General features: G+C 49.7%; 7 protein-coding genes across 7 annotated transcripts; 5 read left to right on the forward strand and 2 right to left on the reverse strand.

Annotated features, from left to right (window-relative positions):
- Positions 1-4,000: 4,000 nt before the first annotated feature.
- Positions 4,001-5,694, forward strand: Aspvir_004749 (putative choline transport protein Ctr; the record flags this gene model as incomplete). The annotated part of the gene is made up of 3 exons (XM_043267971.1): positions 4,001-4,491; positions 4,563-5,500; positions 5,558-5,694. The coding sequence occupies 3 exons, from the start codon at positions 4,001-4,003 to the stop codon at positions 5,692-5,694; spliced, it is 1,566 nt and encodes a 521-aa protein (XP_043123906.1).
- A 1,211-nt stretch (positions 5,695-6,905) lies between these two features.
- Positions 6,906-8,691, forward strand: Aspvir_004750 (putative lysophospholipase; the record flags this gene model as incomplete). Its single annotated transcript, XM_043267972.1, has 3 exons — positions 6,906-7,884; positions 7,935-8,299; positions 8,353-8,691. The coding sequence occupies 3 exons, from the start codon at positions 6,906-6,908 to the stop codon at positions 8,689-8,691; spliced, it is 1,683 nt and encodes a 560-aa protein (XP_043123907.1).
- A 3,584-nt stretch (positions 8,692-12,275) lies between these two features.
- Aspvir_004751 (NmrA family NAD(P)-binding protein) lies at positions 12,276-13,399 on the forward strand (the record flags this gene model as incomplete). The annotated part of the gene is made up of 2 exons (XM_043267973.1): positions 12,276-12,919; positions 12,985-13,399. 2 exons carry the CDS (start codon positions 12,276-12,278, stop codon positions 13,397-13,399), a joined length of 1,059 nt encoding a protein of 352 aa, XP_043123908.1.
- Positions 13,400-15,141: 1,742 nt separating this feature from the next.
- On the forward strand, positions 15,142-16,333 carry Aspvir_004752 (histone chaperone napB; the record flags this gene model as incomplete). The annotated part of the gene is made up of 3 exons (XM_043267974.1): positions 15,142-15,265; positions 15,346-16,170; positions 16,224-16,333. 3 exons carry the CDS (start codon positions 15,142-15,144, stop codon positions 16,331-16,333), a joined length of 1,059 nt encoding a protein of 352 aa, XP_043123909.1.
- Positions 16,334-16,414: 81 nt separating this feature from the next.
- Aspvir_004753 (SNARE domain protein) lies at positions 16,415-17,327 on the reverse strand (the record flags this gene model as incomplete). The annotated part of the gene is made up of 3 exons (XM_043267975.1): positions 16,415-16,491; positions 16,577-17,223; positions 17,293-17,327. The coding sequence occupies 3 exons, from the start codon at positions 17,325-17,327 to the stop codon at positions 16,415-16,417; spliced, it is 759 nt and encodes a 252-aa protein (XP_043123910.1).
- Positions 17,328-17,601: 274 nt separating this feature from the next.
- Aspvir_004754 (uncharacterized protein) lies at positions 17,602-18,820 on the reverse strand (the record flags this gene model as incomplete). The annotated part of the gene is made up of 2 exons (XM_043267976.1): positions 17,602-18,736; positions 18,813-18,820. The coding sequence occupies 2 exons, from the start codon at positions 18,818-18,820 to the stop codon at positions 17,602-17,604; spliced, it is 1,143 nt and encodes a 380-aa protein (XP_043123911.1).
- Positions 18,821-19,816: 996 nt separating this feature from the next.
- Positions 19,817-21,766, forward strand: Aspvir_004755 (uncharacterized protein; the record flags this gene model as incomplete). Its single annotated transcript, XM_043267977.1, has 1 exon — positions 19,817-21,766. One exon carries the CDS (start codon positions 19,817-19,819, stop codon positions 21,764-21,766), a length of 1,950 nt encoding a protein of 649 aa, XP_043123912.1.
- Between the last annotated feature and the right edge of the window lie 807 nt (positions 21,767-22,573).

A 22,573-nucleotide genomic window follows, 5' to 3' on the forward strand; every position in this document is an offset into this window, starting at 1 on the left:
CAGGGTGATTTGAAACTGATACACATGCGCATTATTGGTGGTTGTCAAGGGCGTTTCATGACGCCAGACAGATGCTCTCTTACCTGGATAACCAACACGCTACAGAGCAGATAGACACTAGAGGGGCCAAGGGATGCGCTGCGCCCCCGACGGTGCCTTAGGAGATATCCACCTTAATCAATATAGTGTGTGCTCTTCTTCATGATTCAGAATTCAAAATTCCTGTTTATTGGAGTTGCGGACTTGTATGCCCCTGAAGATCGTCGATGCTATGATTTGACTCTGCCACTGGAGAATCAGATCCTCTGATTATCATGTCCTATGCTAAAGTAGCAAAAGGTGTTAACAACTCCGTGTGCTCGTGGCGAAGATCATAAGATGATTCCCTTGTTCCTGACTAGTGGGAGGTAATTGACGACTATGACTGGTGATTGGATATTGTCCACGCAGATTGATGCTTGGCGGCGGTTTTAGCGGTTTCATATTTGCGCTCATCTCCCTTTTTCCTGACTTCTTTTCGTCTCATTTCGCGCTGACTTCTGAGAGTTTGTTAGACTCAAGTCTGAAACACAGTGACATCAGTGCGAATTGGATGGGGCTCTTGCCCAGTTGGCGGGCTCTCCTGATGTGGGAGGAGACATAATTATTGTCAATGCTGCTATACATATCCTTAGTGTTCGGCTTTCAGGAAATTCTCTGAATCGACGTCGCCTTCGAGATCTCATCGATCGCAAAGCATGTCTCAGTTATTCCAGGAAGCCACATGCGCGAACGGTGGACCAATTGCACCATCTCTTGATACACCCAAAACAGCCTCCATCTCGCAGACGAAGCTTGATACAGACAAGGACTCGATTCAATTCCGATCCGGGTCTGGATCAGTCAATTTTCATCACCCCATAGCATTGGACGAGCAGTGTGCTCTCCTCTTCCCGATATTGTGTCGTGCAGCTATATTTTACCGTCACTAACTCCGTACTTCCCGCTGGTGGCCTGTTACCAGAAGATATCTTGCTACAACTCCTTCACCATACATCATACCCTTCTCTGTGATCCAAAATATACTTCGCTATCTACAAATCCTTGCACTAGCAACTCCAGTCAACTCCTTCCCATAAACGTCCCATAATCACTACAAGCCTTGATCCTATTTATATCGGTCAACCCCCTGACACAGCGTTGACTCTTCCTTCGTTTCGCGTTGCAGTCATAAAGTCAGACCAAGGTCTTGAGGGTTTCAGCCCCAAACGCAACCGTAACGCTTCGCACGCGCTGGAGATACAGTCAGAGTGCAAATCTAAACTTTCTGTCGATACTCACTGACTGACGATTGTCTCACATTATCAAATGGAATAACCATGGAAAGCTGTCAAGGTTGGCAGTGCACGATTCACAATCCTTGGCCAGAACCACAGACTTTGATACTGCGCTGGCCTTTTGGGGTTATCAAGTCCATCTCGTCTATTCATCAAGCCTGCTCAATAGCCTTCAGGCCTATTGACCAATTCCCAGACACCAGTACCGTCTTGGACTATAATTTCCATTTAGCCAAGGGAGAGGAAACTGACTATATGAAATTTAATAGACCGAACTCGGACCTGCCCTACTTTTACAACATTGATCTCAAGAAATGGAAATTCCCTCTCAGCACACTATCTCAAATTCCAGTCGTCAACCACCCCCCCTTTGTTCACCATCTTGCCTTTTATTACAGGGAAACATGACCATATAGCAATTAGTGCCCCGTCCCCATTCGGGGAGCACTATCCCAAAAGAGTAATGCTGTCCCAGTTCATCCCACGATAAGCTGCTGCAACCACGAATGAAACAGGCATCTCCGTATTCTCGGGAGTACCCGGGATACTATTGTTTGACGTGACTGCGTTCATACGATATCGTTGTGCGAGAATAATGAATTCTTGTATACGTCCGCCTGTTTCGGGAGCAGAGTCGACGGCAATATCCCTGCTCTGTGATCACAGCTTACAACTGTTGTACTCGAAAATGGTCACGCTGGTTGAATAATCTGCAAACTCGAAGTCTCTCGGATCTGAGACCTGCAGACTGCGGCGTAGGCTGTCTTAGTCTAGGTAACAATTGCCTGCCTTGGCATGGATCGCTGCCTGCTATGCTAGTCTGTTAGCCCGCGGGGAGATTCCGTAACCTCCCTGTCTACTCCGTAGGTATTCCGTCACGAGATTACAAGCCATCCGGTCAATCCAGGACAACGTAACTTGAAAACATGAAGCCAGCATTGTCAGAATAACAGCGATCACTACAGAGTGAGGCAGGTGACGTCCTGTTCAGGGTGATTGGGAGAAGTGCCATCTAGAAGTGAGGAAAGCCCGTACGTACTGACTACAGAGTACTTCGTATGCATGAAGCATCATTCATAAGCCGCAGGGTGAACGGCACTACTTAGTCAACGTTTTGTACCATGCCGTCATCGCCTTGGAACGTACAGATCAGAGACCGGGGCTGCGGTGAGATCCGCAGGCACCAGTCTGAAAACTGTAAAGCGTGCATGTTGGCGCCGCGGGAGGCTGGAGAAAGCTCGGGACTGTAGCCGACAACATTAATGCCCTCAATGTTTTTCTCCAACACTGCATATTAACTGAGACGCTGGTCAATATCAGCTTTTCCGGTCTACCGAGCTCAGAATGCAATTGTAATTGTTGGCGAGGGTCATGTCCATATCATCCTGTGGGAGAGCACCCAAGTCGTGACTCGTGAGGATTGTGTCGGCCCGAACGAGTAGAGCAATCTGCTAAAGCCCGAGCCGAATCTTGTGGCGGATCACAACTCCCGAATATCAGCCTACATAGGCGGAAATGACGTCCTCGCACATAAGTTGGCACCAGTACTTCACTACCAGTCCACGGATCCCTTATTACCTTATTGTTGGCGATAGAAAGACACTGCAAGTGCGGTTATGTCATCCCGTAGCGAGTCAAAAATTTTTGCAGTGGAGCCACACGCAGGAGTTGGAGAGGAGCGCCACATCTGGAGTAAGAAACTTAAGGATCAGCCAACGATCGTGTTAACCAGACATATGCAATCAGTGGCGCCCTCTCAGTTGCCTCTCAGTTGCCCCAGGGGATATCCTATCGGAAACCAGGCAAGAGATCCGCTATAGGCTTCGTCTCCGTTTCCTCTCTGGTTCTATCAACAAACGACGAATGAGAGTGCAGCGGTCCTGTCGGTTCATCAATTGAAAGATTTCTCAAGACTATGACATAGTTTGCATTAGAAAACTGTTCCCGGACAGATGCAGATATTTAGGATCAAACAATCAGACGCTCAGCAGTGGGGAAGTGGGCACTGTACTCCAAACGGAAATGAGCACTGCGAGCACTTCCAGTGAGCATGAGAATATCAGCAAAAGTCTTTCACTCCTTATAAACTCACCTCCATCCCTCAATCCCATTCTCATGTCACTTTTCCCAATCTTCCTTTACTTCTTTTGCCCCCTCTTTACCTCGCCTTCTCTTCTCCGCAAACCTTTCCACTTTAGCACTGCAGTGCAGGCTCACCCCTTGCAGTCTTGATCGCCTGTGACAAAAGGCTTGTCTAGCAGTTTGTTCTCGTCAACAGTTTCCGGCTTGTTGATAAAGTCAACCAGGCAGACAATTGGCAATATCGGTTTCGTAACCTTGTTTCCCTCTTGGTATCTTGTATCATTGTACCCTGTATCGACATCTCGATCTTTGTGTCCGCCTGCAACAACGGTTCAGACCTATCGCGTCTCCAGCAGTATCGACGCCCATAGCAGCAATAACATCTAGTTATCCCGCAGCGGCCAACCTGCCTCTCCAAGTCGAATGCTCGTACCAATTTACCGAACAACCCTTATGCGACAGTGATTTCGATTGGCCCCATTCAGAGCTTCCTACGGACGGCCCACGCGAATACCCTCAGCACAGCAGCTCGACACGGACTCCTAATTCGGCCCCAGTGCTATTCTTGCATCCATTGGCTTTGCTGATTTTCGCTTGCAACAATGAGCAACCTTGATCTAGAGAAGAAACCGAGCGTTAAGCCGGGGTCGAGCGACACCTCGTCTGGATGCGACGATGCCGACGCGATTCGACTTGCTGAGATGGGCTACTCACAGGACCTGCAGCGCAATTTTGGTGTGATATCTCTCATTGGTATCGCGTTTTGTATGTCCAATTCATGGTTTGGTATCTCGGCGTCCTTGGTCACTGGTATCAACTCCGGCGGCACAGTCCTCATCGTTTACGGTCTGTTGTGGATCACATTCATTTCCATGTGTGTTGCCTCGTCGCTCTCGGAACTTGCCAGTGCCATGCCAAATGCTGGAGGCCAATACTTCTGGGCAAATGAACTGGCACCCAGAAAGTACGCTCGGTTTGCGTCCTATGTCACGGGCTGGTTTGGCTACGCCGGGGCTATTTTCGCCTGTGCCAGTGTCGCTCTGAGCCTTGGGTCTGCAGGTGTTGGCATGTGGCAGCTTGGCCATCCTGAATTGTATGCTTAATCCCTGACCCTTTTCTCTGCCGAAATGGCATCTTGCGCGTCGGGCTGACACTCCAATTCAGTACGGTTAAGCCATGGCATGTGGTTGTGGCTTATGAGATTATCAACTTCTTCTGCTACCTGTTCAACTGCTTCGGAAAATCGCTGCCTTTGGTAGCAAAGGCCACCCTGTACATCTCGTTGATCTCTTTTCTGGTGATCTTGGTCACGGTCCCTGCTTGTGCCAGGACTCATCCCAGTGCATCATACGTCTTTGGCCACTTTGTCAATTCCACAGGATGGAAGCAGGACGGTATTGCATTTATCGTTGGCCTGATCAACCCGAACTGGATTTTCGCCTGCTTGGACTCCGCAACACATCTGGCGGAAGAGGTACCTCACCCCGAGAAGAATATCCCGATTGCGATTATGGCCACAGTAGTGATCGGCTTCGTCACTTCCTGGACGTATTGCATCGCCATGTTCTTTGGACTCAATGACCTGAGCAAACTTTTGAGCACGGCAACTGGAGTTCCCATCCTGGAGCTTTACTACCAGGCTCTCCAGAACAAGGCTGGCGCTATTGTCCTTGAAACCTTGCTGCTGGTGACAGGCATGGGGTGTCTGATTGCCTGTCATACATGGCAATCCCGTCTTGCCTGGGCGTTTGCACGCGACCGTGGACTGCCAGGCCACAAGTGGCTTGCTCAAGTCAACAAGTCTCTGGACGTGCCACTGATGGCACATAGCGTGAGCTGCTTCATCGTTGCCGCACTGGGTCTGCTCTATTTAGGATCGTCTACTGCGTTCAACAGCATGGTGACGGCATGCATCACATTGCTGTATCTCTCGTACTCGTGCCCGATTCTCTGCCTCTGGTATCGTAGCCGCAATAACATCAAGCGTGGGCCATTCTGGCTGGGTAAATGGGGCCTCGCGGCCAACATTGTCACCATAGCTTGGACTGTCTTCTGCTTGATCATGTACTCGTTCCCAGCGACTATGCCAGTCACGACAGGGAGTAAGTGTTCTCGCTCACGTTACTCGACCGTAACACCTTTGCTAATATCATCGACAGATATGAACTATGTCTCTGCAGTGTATGGTGTCGTCGTCGTCATTGTTCTGGCCGATTGGTTCGCTCGAGGCAGACGATCTTTCCGAGGCAGCCAAAGCTGTTGGGAGGATGCAGCGGCAGCGGAAACGGAGCACTAAGTATGAGGTTGGAAGAGGGTTTGTCCTTTCTTGATAGCGTTTATGCTTGTTTCTTGAAGCAGGATTCGACTGTGCCAGAGGGCCCGGAGCTCGAGCAAGTCTGAATCAATGTATATAGACGATACCCTACCGTGTTACATAGAGAATCAATAGGCCTGGAATTACTCCGCAGTCATGGACTATTTCAGGACGTCTTCAGCACAATTCAAATGCTAACTGGCCGTTCTTCCAACAAGGACATAGATCTCTATGGAATGAAAGCAGGCCTACAACGCTGTAGCCTGTACGGGTGGCTGAAAATGAAAAAAGAAGTAGGCAGAGAAGCACGATGAACTCCAGCGACCTTGTGACTGACAACTATGCCCGTTCTGGTCAATTAGCAGCCTGAATTGTGTGCCTTATTAGATTGGACCCTCACTACTCAACGCCATATGTGTTCGTACACGTGTAATCATGCCTCAGCTCAAAGACAACGACGTAGGTGCTAGTGAATGATTGGTATGAGTCGCGAGATGCAGCAAGAGAATTTTCTCAGCTTAATAGCTGTACTGATATATCTTTCGTCAGAGCGAATTACATGGCTTGAAGTCTGCGGGATATTTTGATATGTTTGTGGTCGTAGAAATTAACTAAACTGCCGTGCCCAGCCAACTACTTAACTTCGTACCTGTACAACACCCAAAGCCAAAACATCACTATCTAGTGGTAAATTCTGCCTTTCTAATTTCTTTCTAAGATCGTCATAAAGTCGATGAGTCTTTATTGCGAACAATAATATTCCATTTTGAGTGCTGTCAAGACTTTTGACAATTGGTTAACGTACAGTGGGGCGCGCTTTAAGGTTACCACACGAAAAAATCTCTCATTGCGCTGGTTACTCACGGCCAACCACCGAAACCTCAATGCTTCCGCTGTACGTAATAGGACATCCGTTGGTTGGAGTAACTCCAATTCTCCCCCAGGATGATCTGAATGTGAGCGCTTCTAGAACTGATCCAGGGCTGGTTGAGTTCTTTTCTCTCGTAAGCTTATGTCGTGAATGAACTTTGTGCCTGGATTCAAATATCGTCACCCCGCAATCGGCGTCCCGCTTGTGTGACGTGAGCAATCATCAAGACTCATTAAGACAAGTTCCGAGGGCGAACTTGCATGTAGAGCTCTTCACAGACTGCGGTTATTCTTTGACGCGTCAAATGGGCTTGTCTGACAAAATGACGGCCGCAGAGGCAACCATTCCCGAGTTGCTCGAGGAGCAAGCGGACTCGGTCCCCGAGTCCAGAGTATTGATCATCATGACCGGAGGGACGATTTGCATGAAACAGTCACCCTCGGGGTTTGTGCCAGCTCGAGGATTCCAGGAACAGTGCCTGGCCCGCGTGCCTACTTTCAACGATGGCTCCTCCTCCACGATGATGGACGTTGTGGTCAATGCGGCGGGAGAGATCAGTCCGCATCAGAGTCTACGAACGCCGCAGACGTTGTACGGCCGCCGGGTGAGATACACAGTGTTTGAGTTCGAGGAACTACTGGATAGCAGCTCCATCGACGCCAAGGGTTGGACCGAGATCGCACGGACGATCAAGCGGAACTACACACTCTTCGATGCCTTTGTCGTGCTGCACGGCACCGACAGCTTAGCATATACGTGCTCCGCGCTGAGCTTCATGCTCCAGAATCTCGGCAAGACGGTCGTTCTTACGGGCGCACAGGCTCCGATGCTGGAGCTACAGAATGACGCTACGGACAACCTCCTGGGCTCCTTGGTTGTGGCGGGCCACTTCGTGATCCCGGAGGTGTGTCTGTACTTCAACAACAAGCTCTTCAGGGGCAACCGGTCGTGCAAGGTGGCGGCCAGTGACTTTGCGGCATTCGACTCGCCCAACTGCCCGCCGCTGGCGGTGACAACGTCGATGCGCACCAATGTCAACTGGGAGCTTGTGAACCGGCCAAAGAATATCGAACACTTCAGCATTCAGACAAATCTGGATACCACGCACGTCGCGTGTCTTCGCATCTTCCCTGGCATCAAGCCGGAGATGGTGGACGCCGTGCTGAAGCTTGAAGGACTCCGCGGATTAGTGCTGGAGACCTTTGGCGCGGGAAACGCACCGCACGGCCAAGACAATGCCATGACTAACGTCCTTGCCGACGCGATCAGGAGAGGGATCGTCATTGTTAACGTCACTCAATGTAAGCTCTCGTGCAAGGCCCTTGCTGCGAACGATGCTGACCACAACCAGGCCTGACCGGTAGCGTGAGCCCCGTCTATGCGCCGGGAATGAGTCTTTCCCGCGCAGGCGTCGTTGCAGGTCTCGACATGACGACAGAAGCCGCTCTTACCAAGCTGTCGTACCTTCTGGCTCTTCCGGATTCCACGCCCGAGTCCGTGGCCAAGGCCATGTCGGTCTCGCTTCGCGGAGAGTTGACTGAAGTGTCGCAGCCGATGTTCCGCCACCCGGACGGTGCACTTCCGGAGCGGGTGCAAACGCTCACCATGCTGGGATATGCGATCGCGCAGGGAGATTTCGAACGCGTGCAGGAGATCTTCAAGATCGAGCATCACTGGATCTTGAACGACGCAGATTATTCCGGAAACACTCCAATCGTATGGAAACCGTATTCCTCACTCAGAAGAGACTCAGCTAACGTGAACCGCAGCATCTTGCCGCAACCTCTCCGTCCGTTGAGATTCTCCGCTTCCTTCTGCTGCAGGGAGGGTCAGTGCATATTCGAAACCGCAACGGGCGCACACCGCTGTTCCTCGCTGCCAATGCCGGGCTGTCAGAGCATGTCCTCTTGCTGCGCAAGTCAGGCGCGCATCTGCATTCTGATGAACGACAAGCAGCCGAACTCCTTGCACGGCGCAGGCCCGCCGTTTGGGGTCTAGCCGGTATTGGGCCGAGGCAAGTTAGCGACCGCGAGATGGAGGAAGAGGACGAGGCGCTTCTGGGACGACGAGAGATTCCCAGTCGGATGCTGTCTGGCTCTGCTCCTTGATGTTCCAGACCATTTCTTCTCCGCAATCGAAATAGACTGGTCAGTCACTTGACCTGTTCGTCTGGCTCGAGATTAAGGGGCGTGACTGCTCATTTATCCAACTTAACGACTTATAGACGTCTAATTAGATTAAACTATAGGACTTAGTGACTTCTTATAACATGTTAGTGCATGATGGACCTTCCAGCACGAACCCGTCCTGAGGCGTAGAGTTTCAAGAGTCGAACCCCCAGGAAGTATTTATAAAACAATATAAAAAAGTGACTAAAAGCCGCGGAGATAGTCACCCCAAGGCCAAGGCGATAAACCTAATCGCCCCCCAGCCAAGGCCAGTTGATAAGGTTACATTCCCACTCTGCAAGCTGCAACCTTCATCACTACCTAACTTTCTCCTCTGTACCTATCTCGAGAACCTACAGTCTAGATACAGTTTACAGTTTACACTACAGTCTACTCTACTCAGTCTAGTGGCTAGCTCATTGCTGTCCGGGGAGTACCCCGCATCCGGGAAATGCAACCATCATGAAGTAGTTCGATTTACACTTTCCAACCGGCCAGTAGAGACGGACTAGTGGGAGTACCTGGAGAACCGGTGATCGAGCACGTCATGTGGTTTGACTAGGATTTTTCTAGATGCTCACTAGCCCGTTCTACGATGTTATCAGTGCTGATAATGATATTACCTGAGGCGATTTCGTGATTGATTGATTTCTTCGTGGTGCGATTCGGACGCGCAATGATGAATTCGGGGCTGCGATAATTGTCAATGACGAGATGAGCAGCAGAAATTGATGAAGATTGTGTCATTCGCTCATATGGGGATGAGGATGAAGTTGTTTGTTTGTTTGTTTGGCCAGCTGCCAGCGTATACTCCAGCGCATGATGAGGTACAATCAGCTTCGATTCCGGAGTCCGGAGAGGAGCCGGAACGACTGCTGTAGGCTCTGGACTTGTCACTTGACCATGGGCCAGGGTGATGGATTAGCGTAGGATTTTTATGCTAATTTTAGTTTGGATTTCCGCTTGACCAGACACCTGTAGTCCAACAGTAGTTGTTTGATGCTTCACAGTTCACTATCAAATACCAGCGATTGATGGATCAATAGTCGACGCCGTGCAAAGTGCAACAGCGACCTCGTGGGTAATTCCAGCTCAAGATTGGCTGTCCGCTTATCCCCGGAGGGTCAGGATGGCATGCCGGATGGGTCTCGAAACAAACGTGCTCTGGAAGGAGGATTCTGCTGGTCCTTTTTGGATGATGTTCAATATTATTCAGGCTCTTGCGAGGCTTAGAGTTAGGAAGAAGCTCTTGGCGCGATCGTTGAATTAGCACCAGGTACAAAGTCAGCCTGGCTATCGATGGAGTATGCGTATCAAGAGGGTCCAAACGTGTAACCCACGTTGCAGCTTGGACGTTGGCCTCCTACTCTCAGGCACGAGAACGAAGGACCCTGTATATGCTCTGCCTAGCACATATCAATTCAATGAGGTTGAGGTCAAAATAATCTGCAATAGTCTTCAATGACTCGCCATAGGATAGACTTGAATTCTGATTGGCCGCCAAGTCGATTACTCTGTAGCAGAATACGGACAACCATCAAAGAAACATGCGCATATAAGCATATATTCCTGGCGCATGAATAATGCCAGTGTCAAAAGAGCTATTATTTCTTATGGCAAGCCCTACACAGCAGTGATATTATTTACGGATACCGCTCTACTCCAAACTCCAAACTTCAAAGTTGCATCGGCAATGTCTCTGCCATTATCCCTGAGCATCACAGTGCATCCCGAGTTACGTAAATTAAAAGAATGTGTATGGCCCAAAGTGCCACCACCACTGCCTTGATTCAGCCAGCATCTCAGACTTCTCGGTAGTAGTGAAGATTCTGGTGAATTCTGCCTCAAAGCGCGGTTATTGCGATCATGCACCATCGACTCGAATTTCCTGTCTTGTTCATGCTGCCCACCTGCCATCCGGTGCGTTGTCGTCGGTGTCATTCCGTCTTGGGACCAGATTCATTGATCAATCGGACCATGTGGATTCTTTTACTTGAATGATAGGTAAGGTACTCGACTTAGCACTCTTAGGTACGAAAAATCAACATAGCGGCTACCTTACCAGCCCACGTTTCTCAGTCAGGGGCTAGATACCTTAGGCAAGTTCGATCCTGCCAGATCAAAGATAGATAGTAAACAGATGGAGTGAATTCTATTACTCGATAGTTTGAGTGGTTCGGACCTGAATCGGAGGCATTGGTGACACTCAATGACATTGAAAAATGATGGTGAGGGACAACGACAGAGGATTCTCTGTGATTCCTTCGTTCTCTTATTAGAAGTTTCTACTAGTAGATAACAGTAGTAAATAATTGTTGGCAAACCCAGACGATCCCAACCCAGACCAGTGACTAGTTTCTCTAGTATTACTCTTAGTGGGAAGGTCTGAGACTCTGGACGCTAGAGTCTTGATCCATTCTGTAGATGGATAGCATCGGTCACTGGCAGAATTCCATACATATCGCAGAGTAGACCGGCCCGGTGTGTGCTACAACAATAATTTCTGCATTTACAGCCAGAAACCCCCTATACTTACTCCCAAAGATCTCTTTTCTACTCGAGAACAAAGAATAAGGACAAGAACATTTATATTGCATCAGTCCATCAAAAAGTGGGCTGGGAATCTCGGAACCGACAGACGCTTTGCACTGGATCCACGGTCAGCGTCATTTATTTTTTATTTCTGAAAATTTTCTACTTTTTGCTCACGGGGTCTGGAGTCTTTTTTGCGAGTGCTGATTTTTCCCCTATCAATTCTAGTGCGTGACCCATTTGAGTGCTTTATTATTTGCTTAGTTTTAATTTACAGTATTAATGATTTTTTATTCTTTGGAGTAGATATAGTAGTATACTTATCCGCTTGGGCCCTGGTCAGCATCGGACGGATTCAACGTCACCATAATCATTCATTACCTTGGGGGCACAGAGGAGACCACCTTGGGAGCGACATACAACCGTTATCTATTATTATTTCATTGCACAATTAGCTCAGCTGATTGCGGCAGTATTTTATGGTTGTTGCAAGAACCACGTTGAGGGGCATCAATTGATTCCCACTATCAACTATCTAGTTAGTTATACAACTGCTGCCCCTCTCCTCCTCCTCCTCCTCCTCCGCCCATTTACCCCACCGTGACTTTTTTTCCTCTTCTTGCCCTCTCTTCGTTTTTATGCGGCGCCTTTGGGGTTGATGATTTCCTTTTCTTTTCACATACTGATTGAAGGCTCTTAGAGTCAATCTTCATACACAGAACTATCATATGGGCCATCGTCTTCCTTATAGAACCGCCCCAGTCCTACTCCAAACCATCTTCTGCGGTCTCCGATCTCCGGACTCACCCGTTACTCTATCGGGTCAGACCTCCTACGCCTTATCATCCGACTTGCTTCCCATTCCACCTCCTTCTACCCCGCATTCTCTATTTCCGCCCATCTCCCTTCAGCCGACAGTGTTCTTGGGGGTTGAAGAGCTCGTCGCTTCCGTCTGACTGTCGCCCTTCCCGCTTCAGAGATCAGCGCTCCGGATGACACAACAAAGAAAAACCATTGCCGTCGTGAATGCGACGGGCCGTCAGGCTGCCTCCCTTATCCGCGTCGCTTCTGCCGTCGGTCACAATGTACGAGCTCAGATCCATTCCCTCAAGGGAATCATAGCGGAGGAGCTGCAGGGACTCCCCAATGTCACACTCTTCCAAGGATCGCTGCTCAATAACACCGCGTTGATGGACACCCTGTTCCAAGGCGCCAACCTCGCGTTCATCAACACAACATCACAAATGGGAGATGAGGTCGCGATTGGAAAAGCGCTGGCGGACGCTGCGAAACGGGCAGGTACCATCCAACACTACATCTACAGCAGTATGCCAGATCACTCGGTGCATGGCCCGTGGCCTCCCGTACCCCTATGGGCTCCCAAGTTCACCGTCGAGAACTACATCCGACAACTTGGACTGCCTGCAACCTTTGTGTATGCAGGAATTTACAACAACAACTTCACAAGTCTACCATACCCTCTCTTTCAGATGGAGCTCATGCCGGACGGGAGCTTTGAATGGCATGCGCCATTCGACCCGGACACTCCATTGCCTTGGTTAGACGCCGAACACGACGTGGGGCCCGCGCTGCTTCAGATTTTCATGGACGGGCCCAAGAAGTGGCACGGTCATCGGTAGGTTACCCGGGAGAATACCCCGGTCATGGGAGACAGTTGCTGATGGTTCTTTTGTCGCACAGGATCGCCCTTACATTCGAGACCTTATCCCCAAACCAGGTGTGCGCAGCTTTCTCGCGCGCCTTGAATCGTCCGTGTCGTTACGTTCATATCCCCAAGGTTGAAATCAAAGTCAACATTCCTGCCGGATACCGGGAACAGCTCGAAGCCATCGAGGTGGTCTTTGGGCAGTACAACGCGCCTTATTTTCCTCAACCCGAGTTCTCTCGTCCTGCAGCCGGGTCGCCCAAGGGGCTGGGGCCTGCCAATGGTAAAGGCGCCGGGGCGGGAATGATGCAGGGCCCCGGAGGGGTCGTCTCACTTCGAGTCACCGACGAGGCCCGGCAGCTGTGGGAGGGCTGGAGAGACATGGAGGAATATGCGCGAGAAGTGTTCCCAGTAGAAGAGGAAGCCAACGGGCTAGACTGGATGTTGTGATACAAAGCGCAACCTGAATCATTGCTCTAATTTTCCATACGTGCAATCACTGTCGCATTGGAAGATTATTGGGCAGTTGAGAACACCGTCGGGGTGCCTGTTGAGAGCGCGCCCCTGTCATCCGCTGATAGAAAAAAGTATACCCCTAGGCCGTCGCGTCCAGTCGCTGAATGAGACCCGATTGGCTCGATACGGAGGTTGCATCGTCTATTGCGCCGCTAACGACGCTGTGCCCCATCCTTATCTCTCTCTCCGTCTCACCTCCTCTTAATCATCATTGTCGCCTTTACCCGCTTTCACAATTTATTTTCAACCGCATTGCCGGCGAACGGGGTTTTCATCTAATTCTTGGAGACTCTCATAACATGAGCCATGCACCCAGTAATGCAGCGTTGCGCCCAGCTTATAAGCGTGCTGAGAGCCCTCACTGACCGTGTGCTTGGATGAAAATGGATGTCGCGAAATCTCTTTCTCTATTTAATGTTCTTCCTCTGCGCTATGACTGACTCATGAAAAGTCGACCGCAGATATGGCTGCGGTTACGATCTGCCACAAAAAGTTCTTTTCCTTTTATTAAGTACTATATTCCCCTCTGGAGTTTGGTAACCAAAATCTCATCTTGGTGGCTGTTGTGGCTCTTCATTTTAAATTGTACTCTTCATTCTCAGTCAACCTTGACTTATTCTCACTTTGGCCTCAGATAGCTCACGGCTGAATCTTTCACTTCAATCTAAACTTCAAATACATCCTCCATGCATCTACATCACGAACAGTAGAATACCATAACCCGGAGACCTAGCCTGCCCCAGTTCAAGACGCCTCCGCCCACGGCGCATTTCCCCGCAAGATCTAGATCAAGTAAGCAAGGTGCTTATCTGTAGCGCCAATGTAATGTAGTCAAGATAAGCGAAAAAGCAACGCCCGTCTAAGATCCATAAGTGATAGTTTAGTCAGGTGCCGAGCTGCCTCATTTCTTTTTCCGATGTCGATCATTGCGTGTGGTGTGGCGTGTGGCTTTTGGTAATATAATCTCGAGCTAAGTTCATGTCTCTCTCTGTATCCATGGGATGAGACGCCTTGGGTGTTTGTATAGTACTTCTTTAGTTTGTACAAGTAGGCAGGGGTTAGTACAATGACTGTTCTTTTCTTGGACTTGTATTCTGGGTAGTCTGATGAGTGCTATGGTTTCGAGTCTGGTTGCTATCGCTCAAACCAAAGTAAGTCTATACTAATGGATCTCAGGCAGACCGATTCTCATGGAGATGTGATGTGTTACTGTGTATACCAGGGCATTATGTTGATGTCTAGCTGAATCCACTTGGACTCGATCTTCGGGATTAGAAGAGAGATTAAGAGGTATGCAGAGTACCTTGGTATGACTCTGACAACGTAACATTCCTCACATTCTTCTCATCTAAATATGAGGTAGCGATGAGTACCTCTGATTGGCTCTGTCCCTTAGTCAGGAACAGCTCCAGCGGTGACATCACCTGACCCTAAAGCGGCCATCCGCCGAGTCGAGCACGGACAGGAATTATTGCGATTGTCTACCTTAGCAGAAATTTTTTTACCCCTTCTTCTCCAACTTTTCCCCTATCCCATCCTCAACTGATTTCTCACTTGCCTGATCTTTGGAATCCGCTCAATTGATTGCTTTATACCCCTATACCCCATCTCCTCACAGTTCTCCTTCATTACCCCCTTTTCTCCTAGCTTATCGCTCCTCATCCTTATCGGTCATCATGAGTGCCGAAAACGGTCAGAAGTCGCTCTCTGAGCGCGTTGAGATGCCTGAGATCCCCATGAAAGTTGCGCGGGAGTTTGCGCTCCTGGAGCAGAGATTCATCCGCGCTGAAACCGAGCGCTGTAAGTTGCCCTCGCCATTCATCTCCCCTTGGGATGTTACTTGTCCACCTCGTCTGAGCACATGAAACTGACCCGTTTAGTGCGCCGGTCCGCTGTCGAGAACCGCCCTCTCTGGGAGAAGCGTAGCGAAATCATCTCCAAGGTCCAGGACGACTTCTGGGTTCGTGTCCTCTCCCACGCCCCCGCCGAGATCGACGAATACATCCAGCACGCCGACGCCGCTGTTCTGGGCTCTGCCCTGAAGGACCTCACTGTCGAGAGATTCGAAGTCGACGAGAAGGGCAATGGCGAGCCCCGAAGCCTTCGTTTCACCTTCGTGTTCCGCACCGGCGAGGAGAACCCCTTCTTCGAAAACGAAAAGCTCGTCAAGGAGTTCTACTGGCGCAAGAAGATCACCAAGACTCCCAAGGGCAAGCGCAGGACATGGGAAGGCCTCGTCTCTGAGCCAGTTCGCATCAACTGGAAGGAAGGCATGGATTTGACCAAGGGATTGCTCGATGCTGCCTGTGATCTGGCCGAGGCCGAGAAGAAGGGTGGCGACCGCAAGAAGCTCCCCGAGTTCGAAAAGCTCGCCAACAAGATGGAGGAGCTCGAGGCCGCTGCCATGGAAGATAACGATGAGGACGAGGAAGACTTCCCCACCCCCGCCGGAACTAGCTTCTTCGGGTTCTTTGGTTATCGCGGCAATGTTGTCTCCGCCGAAGAGTCCAAGGAAGCCAACAAGGAGGATGATGAGCGATTCGAGAGGGCCCTTAAGGGGGAGAAATTCGACGATGAGGAGGATGATGACGACGACGAGTACGACGAAGAAGACTCCTTCGATGAGATCGAGATCTTCCCTGACGGCGAGGACCTTGCGATCGCTATCGCCGAGGACCTGTGGCCCAACGCTCACAAGTATTATGGTAAGGCACTTTGCTGTAAAGACGATGCGATCGTGTAACTGACTCGATTTCAGGACAATCCTTTGAGATCGGCGATGATTACTCTGAAATCGATGAGGATGAACTCGAAGATGAAGAGGACGAGGAAGACAACTCTCGGCCCCGCAAGAAGGCCAAGGTCTAAATTCAACGTCCTGCTTTGATTTTTGAAGTAAAAGTGCCATTTCGTTACTTTCGTGCCCATGGGTGGATATCTGATCTCTAATCACAATGCGATTACCAAAATTAGTAGTAGCACCAGGACGAAGATGAGAGCCGCGATGCAGAATGAAGACATTGTATCTAATGAACCAAAAATGATTAGTTGACTTCTTTTGACTACGTTCTGTGGAACTTCACTTGACGAACAGACAGAGTACACACTTACCTTCGTTCTTTCGCACGATATGCTTTATCCGTGACATCCCGTTGCTCAACTTGCCCCCAACTCTATCAGCCAATGTATCCACCTCGTCGATCATGACTGCCTGATCTTCCAGCTCTCTGCCCATATCATCTGCCTGTTGTCGTAGGTTGCCTACGGTCCGAAATACCCCGTCCAGCTGTTCATCTTGTTCATGCATCAGCTCCATCTGCCGCTCCTGCTCAAGGGCAGCGTAGTAGTCGTCCCCTCGATCATCCGCCGAGGGAGACAGAACATTATCAAAGTCGGCCGGATTGGGCAGTCCCGACGTAGAGCCTGTAGCTGCCCTAGTACCGCCAACTGTGTCGGCGGTTGTGACGACCCTCTGCAACTCCTCTCTCATCTTCTCGACCTCATCTCCAACCTCGTCCACCAACTTTCGTCGGCGTGCGACTTCCTCAATTTCGAGGCCATATCGGTACGGGTCTTGCTCGATTGCGCGGACACTCTCGACGAGGTCGTCTAGATCCGCGGTTAGGTCTGTCAGCGTAGCCTCGAGCTCTGAGCGGGCTTGTTGGAGTTCTGGATTTGATGGTGATTTGGCGAGAGATCTGATACGGAGGTATGAGGAGAAAAGGGGCCTGCTAGATTGCAGCGTCGATAGGACGTCTCTATAGCCGGCGAATGCGTTAGATTTCCTGTGCCGAGTCACTTAACGCGGGGAAAGTAGTCAGGCTTACGCTTGTACTTGGAGGAAAGGATCTGCACTATCCATGTTGCATATATGGGTATATCAAAAGCGCAACAGATAAAGATTAAGTAGAGCAACTGTAGGGCCGCTTGCTAGTTCAAATGTGTTATTTATTGACGTCGTGTTTGGATGAGCTTGAGTTATTGACACCAGTCCGGATAGCTGGATACGGTTGGTTCGGCGGTGTGATCAGCGGTAAGTCGGGCATCTTCACGTGACATCTCTCCAATCCCCCAATTTCAATCAACTTGCAGCAAGATAACGCTATAGTCTAGGTAATATCTATGTGACCAACGTGTCAGAATGTACTGAAGTAACCCATGGTAAAAGCACGGTGGAGACCAATATGTCTTTGACTCCACATCTCCTTTAGATACTTCTCTGCTGCTCGGTTGAATTCCCGCCCTCGAGCGTCAACCACTGCCGGCTTCACGCTCCAGCTCCGGACGCGGCGTCTACAGTCGCAATCGCGACATCGCAGCTCCAGGTCGTTCTTCCACTCCGCCCAGTAACTGTCCAAGAGATCCGCAAAGCGACACTCTCTGACGCCTGCATCAGTAGTCTTGTCATCCAGATGACAACATTCGTCTTGAGGACTTAGAAAAAGCTTCGCTAACGTTTTGGGTGATTGCTTCAGGATGAACCATGAAACCAGGCTGTACTCGTTCTTTGCATCGCGGTACCAATTCTTCGGGCCATGTCTGAGAAGCAGGCGCTCCATTAGCTCCCGCAGCATTCGTAGAGCAGTGTGAAAATCAATTTCATTCTGTTCATCAAGATAGCTCCTCAAGCGAAGCCTTTTTCTGCCGGTTTCCGCTTCCACATGTCCCCATTCCAACACTGTGTAGATATGATCGAAATTCTTATCAAAAGTCATCGATTGGCTCCTATGTTCTAGGAGGTCGTCGTACAGGTCGGATGCCCAAGTCAGTACTAGACGCCGCCCAGGACCATGGGTAGCTGATTTCTCCCCATCTTTCACTTGCGGCATCTCTGTATCATGGGAGGCGTCCGCAAAGTGAAAGAGCACGTGTAATCCCCGTTCCAGTGATTGTGCGAGTTTCAATTCAGCATTGTAATCCATCTCAGGATTTCCGTCATCAATGTACGGGCCCCATACAGAGGGAATGATACGCTGTGCTAATTGACTTGCGGTATGTTTACGGTAAATGAATCTTGGGAGTGTGTAGACTGTGACAGGTCGCTGGCCGCCTTTCTGCGGATTCAGTGTGATAAGAGGAGCAAAAGCATTGATATTGTGAAGGCGCATGAACCAGCGGCAGATATGCGGCTCGAGTGATCCAATCGTCTCATATGTCGATTTGTTGACAAGGCGGACGTTTAAGACCGTGCGTATGTCTCCGTTTATGATGATTTGGAATATACATCGGCGACATGGCCGAATGACACTTTTGTCGTGACCATTTCCGCATCTGAATTCTGCTGCATGTTTGCAAGATTAGCACAATGCTTTGGTCTTCTCAATCCCAAGGCAAGAGAAGAGATTACAAAGTCATATCTTAGCTTGACACTGAAGTCCCCTTATGTAGGTGCCCAAGATCTAACATGGTTGCTCAAGATTTGCAGCTATATCCATTAAGGTGGCCAAGCACATTGGCCCCCCCTTGCAGTAAGCGGATAATGAGCTGATGTGTATAGTGTACTTGGGCAAATGATCATAACGGTGTGACGCGTTGAGTTACTTGAGTATGGTCTTGGCTGTTATGCGTCTGTCGGAAGGATTGGGTATGTTATGCGGGTCGTCAGACGATCACAGCTTGACTGGTCAACTTTCAAAGTGAGAACTCAAAACCAAAGCTGACCCTTACCCGCACTCCCGCAGACAGTAGGCCTTTGCCGTGGGGAAATTGAGTTCTCTTCAGAGAAGCGCAGCTCGGCCACGCCTCACGTTGTGACAACGAACAGATCCTCGTAACGAGATTCATCAATGCCACGGCTCCCTTGCAATATCACACGGAGCAGAAGAAACATCGAGACTGAAAGCTAAAGTGCTAGCTCTTCCAATATGGTCAACATACAGTAGGATCAACAGTTTGACAACAACTATTGCCTGACAGACTCAATAGTCCGCCGATTAGCTGTTAAAGTGGCTTGGTCGGAACAAGCCCCGGAGTAGGCGCTATCGTGAGGCAGAAGGGAATACTGAGAATATGGAGTACATTGGATTCTCAGCTTTGTAAATGACATTATGATAACGAGACTGATGGCAAACTGGCTTGGAAAGATATCGGATTCGGCTGTCTGCTGGTGGACGAACTGTCTCCATACTTCCGATTAAACTTCTCTCGGCCTAAACCCGATCGGTGATTTCCCCTCAGGCAGAAAATTTCTGGAAAAGTTGTAAATGTTTCCCCGCAATTTCTCCATCTCCAAATCATCAAGTCAAAAAAGAAGCCTGCAAACTCAATCGGAGTTAGTTGGCGGCTTCATGAGTGCTATGCGACATCCTTAGCGATCTGTATCTGACTTCTATTTCCTTATTCAGCGCACGCATGCCGCGCCCACAACCGCTCCCACTCCCCGAGGAGTGGACTAATCCTGACGCTTACGTTGACGCCCTCCTGTCCTTTACGACCTCGTCTGAGCTATTCATCCATGTGTGCGGGGGTGTACATATATTGGACTTTCTGACTCGCGAACCAGATTTGTACGATTCACTTCTCCCACTGCATTGGCGGACATTCTTCGAAAAGCACGACATTCAAGATATACTAGACCTGTTGTTGAGAGAAGATATACCGCCGCTGTTGCAGCAGAGTCGCAAGTTTTCTGGAAGTGACACGAGTCAGGATGCAGATGCTCGTTGGAGAGGGCAGCCTCTCCCTGCAGCCGACCTCCTGGAATACATTCATCAGATCCGTCGTCTCAGTCTGGGGAGAGATTTCACAACAAGACAGTCTGGCAAGGTGTCGCTACCTCACCATCTTGCGGTGGGAATGAATCAGAAGAAATATCACGAGGTTGCGCACTTTTCCAAATACGTTAATGATCTATGTGACACCGTTGCCGAAGAAAGGGGCGAGGATATATCGCATATTGTTGACTTCGGATCAGGCCAGAACTACCTTGGACGGACGCTGGCAAGCCCTCCTTACAATAGGCATATAATTGCAATCGAACGCAAACACCAGTTTATCAGTGGCGCGAAGGGCATGGATATTCATGCAAAACTGGCGAAGAAGCAGAAGAGAATTGTTTACAAGACCAATGGCAGGAGGAACCGCAAGGGCTTGGAGGATGATCAGGATACGACGCCATCCACTCCTGAGGTGGAGGTAGTTGAAAACGTACCCAATGATGCTTCCACCCAGCCTGGCGCCGGTGACGGTGAAGATAGCACGGTTTTCAATGTTTTGCTGGACATTGATATCCAACCGGACGAGTGGGGAACTAGCCCTTACAAGAATGGGCCGCCCAAGAAATTTGTGGGCAAGAAAGAAGATGAACTTGTGCTCAAAGGCGCTATGGATTACATTGAGCACGAGATCAGAGACGGATACCTGGAGCCTATAATCAAGGATGTGGTCAAATCTCGATCTTTGGAGACCCAAGGCTCCCAAGCTTCCGTCGTTGACCGAAACTCGAGGTCTGAGGGAAAGGCAGATGACCCTAACGTCATGGTCATTTCCCTTCATTCATGTGGCAACCTTCTTCATCATGGTGTCAGATCGTTAGTTCTCAATCCGTCTGTCAAAGCTATCGCAATGATCGGATGCTGCTATAACTTGGTAACTGAGAGGCTGGGCCCGGCCACATACAAGCTCCCCATCCTCCGCACTCAACATCCCCGCTTGACTCAAGATGCCTGTGCGTATGATCCTCATGGGTTCCCCATGTCGAAACGACTGGAATCGTATAAACATGTCAGTGGGACTGGCGTGAAACTGAATATCACCGCACGTTCGATGTCTCTACAAGCACCCTACAACTGGGGCAGAGAAGATAGCGAAGCGTTCTTCACGCGGCACTTCTACCGAGCCCTTCTCCAGCGCATATTTGTCGACCGTGGGGTGGTAAAGAAACCTGTTAACCCGACGGATCTCTATGGTTTGGAGACTGGCGGTCCTGATGCGGTAGGAAATCCTTTGATTGTCGGTTCGTTGCGAAAGGCCGCCTTTACGTCGTTTTCTGCATACGTCCATGCTGCAGTGGCGAAGCTCAGCAAGGACCCACACAATGGAGAGAGGGTCAAGGCAGGGATGGCCGGCATTACAGAGGAAGAAGTGAAGCGCTATGAAGCGGAATATTGGCCCCGAAAGAAGCATCTTAGCGTCACTTGGGCTCTGATGGCTTTCAGTTCAGCACTCGTCGAGGCCCTCATCGTCGTGGACAGGTGGCAATTCCTGCGTGAGCATGACTCCGTCAAGGATTGCTGGGTTGAGCCAGTTTTCGAATACAGCGAGAGCCCTAGGAATCTCGCCGTGATTGGAATTAAAAAATGATTCCGAGACCTGTTCTTTGGCTGAAGTCACGATGCATACACACTTGACGATTCGCCGCGATGCAATGGGATGACAGCGACGCATATTCGGTGTTATCATCGCAACCTGCGCCAGGCACGAAGCATGGAACAGAGACGAGCCCCTCAAGACGGCTCATCGCGACGGGGATGCCGGATGCGCGTACAATACCGCGAGGAGACATAGAATAGACTTTGCATATTTTGGGAAACCCAACAGAGCGACGGCCAGCTAGGGGTCTCCTGTGCTTTATTTCATCATTTATATGGAATAAGGATAGAGTCACAATTGATGGCTTTGTATAGACATAGAGTGCGATACAGTTCTTTTGAGACCAAATACCAATGCATTAACGAGGAAATGAGCAAACGGATACTTCTTCTCTTCCGATGTGGTTATTACTCGAGATACATGTGTTAATTTTTCCCGCATTCAGAGTGACTGTAGTTGATCGATGGAACTATAGCCTTTGAATACGGGCTTTGGCTGATCCAACAATTCAGTTTAGGGCAGGCCGAAGAGGAATCGAGTAGTGTATTCATGTCCCCGCATAGATTCGTTATCAACCTCAGTGATGATATGTTTGGTGTAGTTTCAGCAGTTGACATAGTGAATTCCGTTCAGAGTGATCGCCGTTAAGAATAATGGGCTCTGCTATAGAGTGGTTACCCCAAAAAGGCAGAAGTAATAATCCAAGTGACGCGCTCTTTCGGAGTCCGCGGGTTCCGACGCCACTGTCCTCCAACACCCAAGGCAACACAATTCACATTTGACAATAAGAAGACTATT

Source organism: Aspergillus viridinutans (genome assembly GCF_018404265.1).
Source record: "Aspergillus viridinutans IFM 47045 DNA, scaffold_2, whole genome shotgun sequence".
Classification (NCBI taxonomy): Eukaryota; Fungi; Ascomycota; class Eurotiomycetes; order Eurotiales; family Aspergillaceae; genus Aspergillus; species Aspergillus viridinutans.